General features: G+C 40.0%; 1 protein-coding gene across 1 annotated transcript; it reads left to right on the top strand.

Annotated features, from left to right (window-relative positions):
- Positions 2,450 to 8,648, top strand: UTP23 (UTP23, small subunit processome component). The gene is made up of 3 exons (XM_003481351.4): positions 2,450 to 2,756; positions 6,755 to 6,929; positions 8,100 to 8,648. The coding sequence occupies exons 1-3, from the start codon at positions 2,569 to 2,571 to the stop codon at positions 8,490 to 8,492; spliced, it is 756 nt and encodes a 251-aa protein (XP_003481399.2). The 5' UTR covers positions 2,450 to 2,568; the 3' UTR covers positions 8,493 to 8,648.

Here is a 13,627-nt window from a genome sequence, read left to right as displayed (position 1 = left end):
TGGGCATATTCAACAAGCGAACTCAGGATCATGCCATAAAAAACACGGCTATAACAAAAAATTGTTTTAAACTTGCTCATCACCTTTCTAGACTGTCCTCCTGTGTGAAATAAGGTTCAATTGTGCAAATAACATTGTCCTATACTTAGAACTTGGAGAAAATGCTATAGTTTAGTAAATTAAAAGTAAAACACAACTAGAGTATGACTCAAATCCCTAGTCCTGCACTACACTTTTCTTAGTAGTGAAACGTGGCTAGCAGGATGGAGCTGGTAGATAAATCTGTGAGCCTAGTTTTAACTGTTTTAACCGTTTTGCAAGGCTGGGATAGTATGTTTTCTCTGTCTGTGGTGGAAATATAATCAGAGTGGAGTGTTGGCACACAGGGATAAAGAGAATATTCAAATTGGAATGTAGTAAGCAATTATATTAAAAAAAAAAACCCATAAATCCCATCCTGCAATAACTCTTCATGGCTTCCAATTCCTAAATGTATTTTCAGTTAAATGAAAGCAGCCATCTAAGTCATGTGAAAGATTCTTGTGTTGGGAATCAAGATCTTAGTTTCAATTTCATAAACCTGTTATCTTCCAATATAACCCCAAATGCAAATAATATATCTCAATCACTTTGGAATTTTTTTGTTTGTTTTCTTTCTTTTTTGGCTGCCCTGGCATATGGCGTTCCCTGCCTAGGGATCAGATCCCAGCTGCAGTTGCAACAACACAGCAGCAGCAGCAGAAGCCTGGGCAATACCCATATCCTTTAACCCATTGTGCCAGGCCAAGGACTGAACCTGTGCCCTGGCAGAGCAAAGACGCTGCTGATCCCCCTGTGCCACAGTGGGAACGCCTCAATCACTGTGTCAGTTCCTTTTCTGCATTGGTTCTTTCTCTCAATCTTGAGCCAAAACCAGATCTGGGACAGATTCCAGAACAGAACAAAAATTCAAAATTCTATGTCTCCCAATCTTGGATTATTTTGCCTTGAATTAAAGTGGATAATGTGGCAACTAGCCACTGGGGAACTCAAAATTTTCTGGTTGCTTTCTTCATTAATCAAGTTGATCAAGTAATTTCTAAACTTTCAGACAGTTTTGGACATCCCTGTTAGTCTTCCTACCTTAGAGACTATAGAACTAAAAAGCATTCTTAAGTCTTCTAGTCTTGCGAACCAATTTGACTGTGAGGAAGCTGAACTTAGCTTTCTTGGAGAGCAGCTCAAGGTCAAAGGCCTTGGGTTAGGGGCAGAATTAGGACTCTAGGGACTCTGACTCTTAGAAAAGGAAGCTTTTGAGAGGTTCTTCCGGAACACTCCTTGTTAGTGATTTAGGATGGTCTCCAGAAGAGGAATGCAAAACAGTGGGACTTTTCATTGGCCTCGACATTAGGTGAGGATAGTCCTATGGGGGTGGGGGGTGAGGAGGAAAGAAAGAACATTTGAATTTCTGGCAAGGGACCTGGGTTCCAGTGGTAGTTCTCACACCAAACAACCACTTGCTTAACTTCATTATAGGAAGGTAACCACTACAAACCTGCCCAGTCATCGCTGTCGCTGTCCAATATATTTTAGTCCCTTTCCTTCCCTCACTTGGAAATTTTTTTTTCTTTCTTTTTTTTTTTTTTTTTTTCCTCTTTTTAGGGCAGCTAGAATTGCATATGGAGGTTCCCAGACTAGGGGTCAAATCCAAACTAAAGCTGCCAGCCTACACTACAGCCACAGCCATACATCTGCCACCTATACCACAGCTCATGGTAACACCGGATCCCCCCACTCACTGAGGGAGGCCAGGGATGGAACTTGCATCCTCATGGATACTACTCAATTAGTTTCCACTGCTCACTTGGAAATTATTAACATTAAAGGGTAAAATGCGTAAATTACTTAGAGCAGTGCCTAGAAGATATTAAAACTCACTATTATCATTCACTATTATCACATCGTGTTTTGTTTTGTTTTTTGACTTTCTGCCTTTTCTAGGGCTGCACCAGGCGGCATATAGAGGTTCCCACGCTAGGGGTTGAATCGGAGCTACAGCTGCCTACACCACAGCCACAGCAACGTGGGATCAGAGCCGCGCCTGCGACCTACACTACAGCTCACGGCAACGCGGGATTCTTAACCCACTGAGCGAGGCCAGGGATCGAACCCACAACCTTATGGTCCTTGGTCGGATTCGTTAACCACTGAGCCACGATGGGAACTCCATACCGGTTATTTTTGAGAGGTTGACTGTGCCAGGTAACGTGCAAGAAGCAGCCTCTATATTTTCTTTTAATCTGGCCCATGACTGTGCCTGTGCGCCTTTGAGCAAAATTAGCACACCTACTCTGTTTCAGGCCTAGGAGCAAGCTCCGCCCCCGAGAGCTCTTTAAGAACCTCGGGCAGCGCGACGAAGCTCGCGCGCGCTCACTGGGGCGGGACGTAAACCGCCGGCTGGTGAGGGCGTTTGCTTCCGGGGCCAAGAGCTCTTCATTTCCGGGAGAAGCCGGTTCCTGGTACCAGGCTGCGTAGGAGGGGTTCGGGCCTAACTGCTGGTCCCGTGGCTTCTGTCGGGAAAAGCAAGGCATGAAGATCACAAGGCAGAAACACGCCAAGAAGCATCTTGGCTTCTTCCGCAACAATTTCGGGGTCCGCGAACCGTACCAGATCCTGGTGGACGGCACCTTCTGTCAGGCGGCGCTGCGGGGCCGCATCCAGCTGCGGGAACAGCTGCCCCGCTACCTAATGGGGGAGACTCAGCTGTGCACCACCAGGTGGGAAGGCCAGTCCGGGTGGTGGCGCGGGAGTCCTACGAATGCGGTATAACGAAGCCGCTGCTTGCAGGCGTCCTTTGCGAGCCCTGGAGGGGCAAAGCGCCCCACCCGGGAGAAGTTGACCGTTCAGCGGGGCCGATAAGGAGGACGGGTCTGTATTACGTCGGCAGAAAATAAAATGCCAGGCGAATATTCACGTGTTGTTAGCCGGCGGATAAGAACACGTGTTTTGCTGTCGGACCTGATTTCGAATATTGGTCCCAGTCCTAACTTTGTGAATTGGGGCAAGCTATTTAACCTCTCAGAGTCTTGGATTTCTCATCTGTAAAAAAGCTCATAGCTACCTATAAATTTGCTAAAGTCCACAAGATAATAGTATATGTAGAGCGTTTATTTGTATCTGAGACCTATCCTGTCTTTGCATAGCTTCGCAACTGCCCCATGGTGTAACATGTTCAATTTCCAGAAAGTCAAGATTCAGTGTTAAGAACTTTGCTCAAGGTAGTTTATTTAGTTGTCTGTTGGTTATCAGCCATAGGCTAAACACCTGATCTAACCAGAGGCTAACATGGTGAACAGGATGATCTCCCAGCCCTTAGCGCCAGCAAATTGCATAAGTCAACCGCTCATTGATGTGTTTTGACCCCAAGTCTAGTGTCCCCACTTCCTCAAGTTGTGGGAACACCTAAGATGGAACTTTGTGGGGTTGGGATTGAGGGAGGATGGAAACAAGGAGGATGTCATGGAGATAACTTTTGATCCCAGTCATGGTTCAGTTCTAAGGGGAAGGACATTTTTTGAGTGACAGAAAAGAGAAGTGACTTGTGGGGAACAAAGGAGTGGAGTTGTGAAATGCCAGGATTAGCGTACAGTGTATATTTGGGAGAGAAGCTAGAAAGAAAGTAAATTGAGGCTGTGTAATAAAGCACTACTATTCAGAAACTTAGTAGGTTGTTGTTTTGGGTTTTTTTTTTTAAAAGGATATTTCCTTTAAAAAGTGAAAAAAAGATGGAGTTCCTTTTGTGGCTCAGCAGATTAAGGACCCAACATAGTGTCCCTGAGGATTCTGGTTCCATCCCAGGCCTGAGTGTAAGGATCCGGCATTGACACAAGCTACAGTGTAGGTCACAGATGCTGCTCATATCTGGCCTTACTGTGGCTGCGGTGTAGGCCGGCAGCTGTGGCTCACATTCGACCCCGAGCCTAGGAGCTTTGATATGCTGCAGGTGTGGCTTTAAAAAGAAAAGTGGAAAAAGAAAATTATAATGACCCATTAATACCACATCAATGAATTACCATTGTTAACGTGTACTGTATCATTTATCTAGTTCTTTTTACACACAAATGGAAGAATGGGCCTTTACTCTTCATGTGATGTTAATGGCCTGGTTTTCTCAGGGGTAATACTACCCTGTGAATAGCTCTCAGAACTTCAAATGGGTATCATTCAAGCAGAGCCTCAAATGGGCCAGACAAAACCTTAGATGTCCCGTGCCCTAGAATTGATTGCTTCTGGCTACAAGCAGCTTGTGTATTTACCTGTTTGCCATAGAAATATGAACATTTTTAATACAGTGTTGTAGCATAAAAATGGTTGAGATGTACTTTATGAAATGATACTCTTTAGCATTTTTTTCCCCTAAAGAATTTAATATCTGAGCTTTGGGAATATTTCAAAAATACAGAAAAATAGAATAGTATAATGAAATGTCTACCACCCAGCTTTTGCAATTACTGACATGTCCATTCTTGTTCATATATTTCCCCTACTGCCTACAACCTCACTGATAATTTATCTTAAAGCATATTATTCTGTCAGTTCTTGGTGTTTATCAAAAGATAAATGCTGTAAGAACTGAACTAGAAGCTATGTGAGGGGTAAGTTGGAAAAGCAAGAGAGTGAAGACAGACAGACCTGTTTTGTGGTTGTCCTGTCAAGAAATAACAGACCTGGGAGAGAAAAGGTGGCAACCCAAGGGTTCTACAAGGAGGCATGACAGAGTAGTTACCAACAGCTCAGATGGGACTACTGGCTAATGGAGTAGGGGTGAGAATGCAAAGGTCAAATAGGATTTCTGATTTTTAAACAGGGTATCTGGGAAGATAATTAATTCAAAGAGATAGCAAGCCCTGGAGAGATTTGGAGGCAAGAAAGTAGTTTGAACTTAGACACGAAGAATTTGATGAACTCATGGCAGGACATCCAATGGAAATATTCAGTAAATATGGGCAATTTTGAACTCGAAATAGAGTTCAAAACGGATAACTGTAGATACCAAGTTCTCTTAAAAAAAAAAAAAAAAAATGGAGTTCCCGTCGTGGCGCAGTGGTTAAGGAATCCGACTAGGAACCATGAGGTTGCGGGTTCGGTCCCTGCCTAACGATCTGGCGTTGCCGTGAGCTGTGGTGTAGGTTGCAGACGCGGCTCGGATCCTGCGTTGCTGTGGCTCTGGCGTAGGCTGGTGGCTACAGCTCCGATTCAACCCCTACTGGAGTGAAAAAGGGATGAGGCAAGGTAGAGTCAGACCAAGGCTGGCTAGGGTTGAAGAAGTCTTTGGCCCAATAGTTTCATAATTTCACTTCATAATTTTTAAGGGGGATTGAGGAAGTATCTGGGGAGCATATTAAAATGTTTAGTATTTGACTCTTCCACAGGAAGTTAAGATTTGGAGATGAGAAAGGAGCTAGAAATTAATATCACCATGTCATTCTAATAGGGGTAGTTTATGGATGACACTTTGAAAATCACTGCCTTACTTTTTTTTTTTATTACTCAATGAATTTATCACACTTGTACAATGATTATCACAATCCACTTTCACAGGATTTCCATCCCACAGCCCAAGCACATCCCCCCACCCCCCAAACTGTCTCCTCTGGAGACCATAAGTTTTTCAATGTCTGAGAGTCAGCATCTGTTCTGCAAAGAAGTTCAGTCTGTCCTTTTTTGAGATTCCACATGTCAGTGAAAGCATTGGATGTTGGTGTCTCATTGTATGGCTGACTTCACTTAGCATGATAATTTCTAGGTCCATCCATGTTGCTAAAAATGCCAGTATTTCATTCCTTTTAATGGCTGAGTACTATTCCATTGTGTATATGTATCACATCTTCTTGAGCCACTCCTCTGTCGATGGACATTTAGGTTTTTTTTCATGTCTTGGCTATTGAAAAGAGTGCTGCAATGAACATCGGAGTACATGTGTCTTTGTGAGTCATGGTTTTCTCTGGATAGATGCCCAGGAGTGGATTGCTGGATCAAATGGTAGTTCTGTGTTTAGTTTTCTGAGGCATCTCCATACTGTTTCCACAGTGGTTGCACCAATTTACAATCCCACCAAGAGTGTACTGGGTTCCTTTTTCTCCACACCCTCTCTAGCACTTATTGTTTGTAGACTTTTTGATGATGGCCATTCTGGCTGGAGTAAGGTGGTACCTCATAGTGAACACTGCCTTACTTTCAAATGCAGATGCATAGTGAGAGAAAGTTGTGATTGTTTTAAACAAGCAGATGAGTTAAGAACGTTTACTTTTCTGAACTGAAAATATTTTGAAGGTGTACCAATTTGTGCTTGAGGTGGATGCAGGTAGCACTGTGATTGAGGTAAGGCATCTGTTGTCAGACTACTTTGATTCACACTTCAGCTCTGCCACTTATTAGTTGTTTGAATTTGTTCATGTTACTTGAAATCTCTCAGAATGAGGTGTTCTAAAATAAGGATAATTTTAATGTAAGCTACCCAACTTTGTGGGCCTGCTTTGAGATTGAGATTTTATGTAGAGAGCAATCAGCATGCTTCCTGGCATATTGTAAATGCCCAGTTCATTTTAATAATTTATTATAGTCTTTCTATTTGGTGAATGCCTTTTCCAGATCTTTTATACTATATGATATGTGGTTTAAAAAACAGAATTGAGTATTGTTTTTTATACATATTTTATGTGAACAACCGACATGTATCTATTATAATTGTGAGCTAGTAATATTTTTTTTTCAGGTGTGTGTTGAAAGAGTTAGAAACATTGGGAAAGGATTTATATGGGGCAAAACTGATTGCACAAAAATGCCAGGTTCGAAATTGCCCCCATTTCAAGAATGCAGTGAGTGGCTCAGAATGTCTGCTTTCCATGGTTGAAGACGGAAATCCTCATCATTATTTTGTGGCAACACAGGTGATACTACTTTTAAAACCACAGTCAATTTTAATCATGTCTGTTTATACTTCATATGGAGCTATTTATCATTAGAAAAAATTAGGTGGAAGTGGTTTAAGTGTTTCAATTTTCTAAAATGCAGGCTTTCAAGTTAATTTGTAGTCAGTAAAAGCAATTGTCATTTGAGAATTTGAGGAAGGAACTTTAAGCATAATGATTTTCTTAATCACTGAATGTTCCTTTTTTAAAATAATTATTGACATAGAGATGTGATGATGTGTTTTAGGGTTCTTGAAGGGAAGGTAAGTAGGACAGAGATTTTATGTTTATACATGTTTTTTCATGTTCCTGTATTTCATACTCTTTCTCAGAAAGTCCTGTTTCAAATTCTTTGAGACTATACCACCCATATGGAACTTCAGGCTTTTAAAGCCTAGGAAGCATGGTCAGAGACTATTGGGGTTGATATTAATGAAGAAGTTTGCATGCGTACAGATTTGCTTAAATATGCTTTTAGAATTAGAAAGTTACACAGTTAGAAGCAAAGCTGAATCTAGCATCTGAGTCACCTAATTCCTACTTTATTTTTATTCTTTTAATCTCTGAGCATTCTTAACCCTTTCTGAGACTTGTCTCAGAGTAGAAACAAGGAACAGTACCTTGGTTTCCTCTTTTGCTGTGGTGGAGCATAGAGTATGTAGGAAGTAATATTTTGAGGCTCAACCTCATGTCGGCTGCACAGGTAATCTAGCAAGATAAAGAATTTGAAAATCATTTCACTCAGTTTTTCTTGAACTTAATTATTAAAAAGTCCTGGTGGGGGAAACCCTTTACTTTTTTTGAATTCCAGTTGTCCAGTATAGAGGATGATTTTCCTTTTCATGTAAATGTTAACTTCAATGGCAGACTTTTCATTAGTTTGTAATTCGCAATCTTAGAATATTGATCAACATAGATTATTGATAAATCCAGCTCACACTGTTGCCATTTAACTGTTTGTACTCAGTTTCTGTTTCTCTTCCTTTCTTTATCATAAAATATACTTGCATTAGTGAGACAAACTGATTTGAAAAGTAAAACCTGTGATCTCTTTCATTTTTAATATAGCCCTCTTTAAGTTCTTCTATTTAAAGTATCTGATGTAATTGACATATTTGAACTAAATAATTCTATTTTTCTTTCTAACAGGACCAGAATTTGTCTATGAAAATAAAGAAAAGGCCTGGAATTCCTCTCATGTTTATTATCCAGAACACCATAGTCTTGGATAAACCTTCTCCCAAAACAATTGCATTTGTTAAAGCAGTAGAGTCAGGTCAGCTTGTCTCAGTGCATGAGAAACAGAGTATCAGGCAACTCAAAGAGGAACAGGGTTTAGTGAGAGACCCTGAACTGAGAAGAAGAAAAAAACGCAAGAAAATAAGTGGCCCGAATCCTCTTAGCTGTTTGAAGAAAAAGAAAAAAGCACAGGGTACAAACTCATCTCCTTCTGAAAAGAAAAGAAAAAGAAAAAGAATCCGGAACAGATCTACCTCAAAAGTACTTTCTGAAAAGCAGAATAATGCAGAAGCAGAAGGGTAATGAAACCTTTGAATACTTTTAAAGACATTCAAATATGGAAAATAAATTTGATTTTGAAACTAGACATACTTATACCAAAAGACTAGACTTATTTTTGTGAATGAATATTGACCCACATGCCTTTGTATAAAATTATTTATTAAAAAACCGGATGGATTTAGTTGTGATCATGTTCACTTTTCTTAGTGAATTTGGAGGTCGTTTTTTCATGTAAAACAGTTCTCTTTCTTACTGCTAGCCCCCACCCTACAAAGTTATACGCAAATTGTTTTAAAAGTCAGATAGTACTAAAAAACACTTGTGACGGAAAAGAAGTAATCTTTTATTATTCACAGAAGAAACTTCCTCTTTTCAACTCATGTATTGGTTGTAGAATTTACCGTTTTATTTCCAAATAATAGGAATATGCTGCTATCTTTTGACTCACCCTTTATTTATTGACTTTCTGCTAGAAAGAATTGAAATTACTCATATTGCTCTATTTTACAATATATTAACATTTCAGTCTTTATACAACCCAAATTCAGTATTTTGTTATAATGACTACATTTTGTTTCCTGTTGAACCAAGTAGCCTGCTCTGATTGAATGATTGAATTGCCTTTTTTTTTTTTTTTTTTTTTTTTTAAGGGCCACACCTGCAGCATATGGAAGCTCCCAGGCTAGGGGTGGAATTGGAGCTACAGTTGCCAGCCTACACCGTAGCAACTTGGGATCTGAGCCACTTTTGCAGTCTATACCATAGCTTATGGCAATGCCAGATCCCTGACCCACTGGGCAAGGCCAGGGATTGAACCCACATACATCCTCATGGATACCAGTCAGATTCATTTCTGCTGCACCACAAGAGGAACTCCCGGAATTTATTTATTAACTTTTTTTTATTATTCCAGAAGTTAATAATGGTCTCATTTTCTTCTAGCATCTGACTAGATCTTGCCAGTAACTCTGGAAAGGATCTTATAATTTTCAATATGATAATATGTCATTTCTCCAGACACTTCTGGAGCCAGTCTTCCGTCCTTCAATGGATTGCTCAGCTATCACCCAGGCACTTCCTGTTCTTATCCAGAGAATCTACTTTGTCACTTCTGTAGCCTAGATTCTCATTCTACTCTTTCGTGGTTTCCTCTTTTGCGGTGGTAGAGCATAGGAGTGTGCAGGAAGTAATATTTTGAGGCTCAACTTCATGTTGGCTGCACAGGTAATCTAGTAAGATAAAGAATTTGAAGATTACTTCAGTTTTTCTTGAGAACTTAATTTTTAAAAAGTCCTGGAGTGGGAGGGACCCTTTTTTTGGAATTCCATTTGTCTAGTACAGAGGATGATTTTCCTTTGCATGTAAATGTTAACATCAATGGCGAAAATTCCAAAATAATACTCCAGATTGGCTTTAAATGTTACTTTAAAAATGGACCAATCGGAATTTAATAATCCCCTTTATCCATCAGGCCAAAATTAAAATGTTTTTGCATAGTAAGATTAAAGTGTGAAGTTTTAAGAAAAGTGGAATCTGATCAGTAGCTCCTGACTTTGAGCTGCCTGTGATACCTTCAATAGTTGTTCTTTATCTTTAGAATGGTCTTGTATGAAGTACTTCATGAATAAGTTCTTATTTATGGCTAAAATAAGTTACTTGTTAAATGTGAGACAATTCAAATTTATTCCTGTAGAAATGTCATTCTCAGTTGAACTCAGATGCATTTTTTGCTGGAAAGTGAAATCTTAGCTTTATATCAGGAAGAAGACATAGGCTATATTGGGGTTTTCTATTGTCATTTCATGATTCTGATTTAAATTCTTTTTTTTTTTTTTTTTTTTTTGGCCACACCCACAGCATAAGCAAGTTCCCAGGCCAGGGATTGAACTTGTGCCACTGCAGTGACAAGGCCAGATCCTTAACCCACTGAGCCACAAGAATACTTCTGATTAGAATTCTTAATTGTTGAAATACTTTAAAAGGAAAGCAAAGGTACTGGAAAAAAGTGAATACACTGCTATAGGAAAAAAGGGCATTTGTCAGTATTGACAAGAGTTAAAGACGACCACATTAAATAGACAAAGTGATAAAGTGAAATGTACACTGATGATGTTCATTTTAATATGCTCAAATGTGTAAATTTTAGGTATTTTTAACAGTTTATATTCTTCCGGTGCTTTCTGATTGCCCAAATATAGTTTGATAGTGTTGCTATGAGCTGGTGTAGGTGGCAGATGTGGCTCGGATCCCGCGTTGCTGTGGCTGTGGTGTAGGGCAGCTGCTACAGCTCCAGTTCAACCCCTAGCTGGGAACCTCCGTATGCTGCGGTTTCGGCCCTAAAAAAGCCCACCAAAAAAAAAAAAAAAAAAAAATTGGACTGGAGAGCTGGAAATGTCAACTAATTTTTATAAAATAGTAATTTTTTTTTTTTTTGGGTCTTTTTAGAGCCTCAGGGAGGGCATATGGAAGTTCCCAGGCTAGGGGTGGAATCAGAGCTGTAGTTGCCAGCCTGCACCACAGCTCACAGCAATGCTAGATCCATAATCCACTGGGCGAGGTCAGGGATTGAGCTCGCATCCTCATGGATACTACTACAATTGGTTATTGCTGAGCCACAAGGGAACTCCTAAAATAGTAATTTTTAAAATATAAAACATAAATGTATTATAAAACATTAGATATCATAAAACTTTTTTTTTTTTTTTTTTTTTGTCTTTTCTAGGGCCATACCTCAGCATAATGGAGGTTCCCAGGCTAGGGGTTGAATTGGAGCTACAGCTGCCAGCCTACACCAGAGGCATAGCAACATGGGATCCCAGCCGAGTCTGTGACCTACACCGCAGCTCATGGCAACGCCAGATCCTTAACCCACTAAGTGAGGCCAGGGATTGAACCCACAACCTCATGGTTCCTAGTCGTATTCGTTAACCACTGTGCCATGATGGGAACTCCTGATATCATAAAACTTTTGATTAGTCTTTTATATATCTTCCCAGTACAAATTTCTTTCTTTACTTATTTACAGCCAAACCCATGGCATGTGGAAATTTCTGGGCCAGGGACTGAACTTGCACCAAGCCTCAGCAGTGATGATGCTGGATCTTAACCCACTGGGCCACAATGGAATTCCAAGATTATTTTAAATTTAACAAAGCATCTCATATCTTTGTGCTAGTTTTTTTGTTGTTGTTTTGTTTTTTTTTTTTCTTTGCTTGTGAGGGCTGCATCCATGTGAGTTTCCCAGGCTAGGGGTTGAATCGGAGCTGCAGTTGCCAGCCTAAACCACAGCCACAGCCACTTAGGATCAAGCCACATCTATGACCTATACCACAGCTCAGGGCAACGCTGGATCCTTAACCCACTGAGCAAGGCCATGGATCGAACCCGAAACCACATGGTTCCTAGTCGGATTTGTTTCTCCTGCGCCCAGGATGGGAACTCTTGTGCTAGTTCTTTAATGAACTACTCTTTGCCACCTCCTTGAAATTGCTAGTACTACTTGGTTTATTTTATCCATACAAATTAGGGAAGGAGGTGGGAGACCATGAGATTATGCACATGTAATCATAATCTATTTTGTGGTTTGGAAAAAAAAATGTTGAGAACCTCTGCTTTAAAAGGTAGCTACTTGCTTTGTTGAGGAGAAAAGTGGAATACATATACTTTTGAACTCTGAAGTTTTCCAGATGAAAAAAATAGGTAATTTCTGAAAACCACTGTCCTTCATGAACACTTCAAATAGTTTGTGCAGTTGAGTTTGGGCTGGGTTCTATATTCCCTACATTCACAAAGCCCTACAGCCATTTCTCACCCTCACAAATATGTAAATTAAAACAGTATAAATTAAAGTCATGGAGTTCTCTTGTGGCTCAGTAGATTAAGGATCCAGCATTGTCACTACAGCAGCTCCAAATGCTAATGTGGCATGGGTTCAATTCCTAGTCTGGGAATGTTTGCATGCTGCAGGTACAGCCAAAAAAAAAGAAAACAAAAAACAAAACCCCTAGAAGTCATTACAGAACAATTGAGTTTAAAAAGCAAAATTTCCTTTCTTCTATTAATGCATGAAGATTCTATGACTGCATCTAAGTAAGAGAAGATGGCTGTGATTTGACAGATTTAATTGACAGATTTTCATGGGTGGGTAGAATGAATAGTTTGTACCTAAAATGTTTTTAAAATATGTCATTCGATTTGTATAACAGCTTTTTTTTTTTTTTTTCTTTTTAAGGCCACACCCGCAGCATACAGAAGTTCCCAGACTAGGGGTCCAATAGAGCTATAGCTGCCAGCCTATATACCACAGCGACAGCAACACGGAATCCGAGGAGCTGCGTCTGTGATCTACACCACAGCTCACAGCAACACCAGATCCTTAACCCACCGAGTGAGGCCAGGGATCAACCACACAACCTCATGGTTACTAGTCACATTCGTTTCCAATGAGCCACAACAGGAACTCTCTGTGATAGCTTTTCTTAAGCATTCTTAATTTAGATGTAAATGAAAAAGTATGATAACTTCATATAACTCTGTATTTAAATTCAAAACTAATTGGGAATAAAGACAAAAGATGAGGTGTTTAGGAGTTCCATTGTGGCACAGTAGAACCTGACTAGTATCCACGAGGATGCAGGTTCAATCCCTGGCCCCACTGGGTAGGTTAAGGATCTGGTGTTGCCATGAGGTGCAGTTTAAGTTGCAGATGTGGCTCAGATCTGGCACTGCTGTGGCTGTGGTGTATGCTGGCAGCTACAGCTCCAATTTGACCCCTAGCCTGGGAACTTCTGTATGTTCTGGGTGCAGCCCCAAAAAGCCAAAAAGAAAGATTAGGTGTTTAGAATGAATAAAGGAATGGATTTCTCCTATGATCTTAGATTGGTAGCCTCCAAACGTTTAATCATGTATCCTTGGCTGGGAAGAACTTGTGTATATCTATAATATGTATGTTTATAAATGCTACAGATTTATACTGTAGATTTTAAGATATATGCAAAAATAATGGGTGATAAAGATAATTGAACAATCTTAGTCATTAGGTGGCTTTCTTAGCTAATATTTCAAAATACAAGATTTACCAGTAATACTGGATATTAATCTTCTTGAAGTAGGGTTTTTTTGTTGGGTTTTTTTTTGTCTTTTTGTCTTTTCTAGGG

Source organism: Sus scrofa, chromosome 4 (assembly GCF_000003025.6).
Source record: "Sus scrofa isolate TJ Tabasco breed Duroc chromosome 4, Sscrofa11.1, whole genome shotgun sequence".
Classification (NCBI taxonomy): domain Eukaryota; kingdom Metazoa; phylum Chordata; class Mammalia; order Artiodactyla; family Suidae; genus Sus; species Sus scrofa.
This window is presented reverse-complemented; position numbering and strand designations above follow the sequence as displayed.

Coding starts and splice junctions, on each gene's coding strand:
- UTP23 (XM_003481351.4), top strand. CDS start 2,569: ATGAAGATCACAAGGCAGAAACACGCCAAGAAGCATCTTGGCTTCTTC. Junction 2,757..6,754: donor ACTCAGCTGTGCACCACCAG/GTGGGAAGGCCA, acceptor TTTTTTTTTCAG/GTGTGTGTTGAAAGAGTTAG. Junction 6,930..8,099: donor ATTATTTTGTGGCAACACAG/GTGATACTACTT, acceptor TCTTTCTAACAG/GACCAGAATTTGTCTATGAA.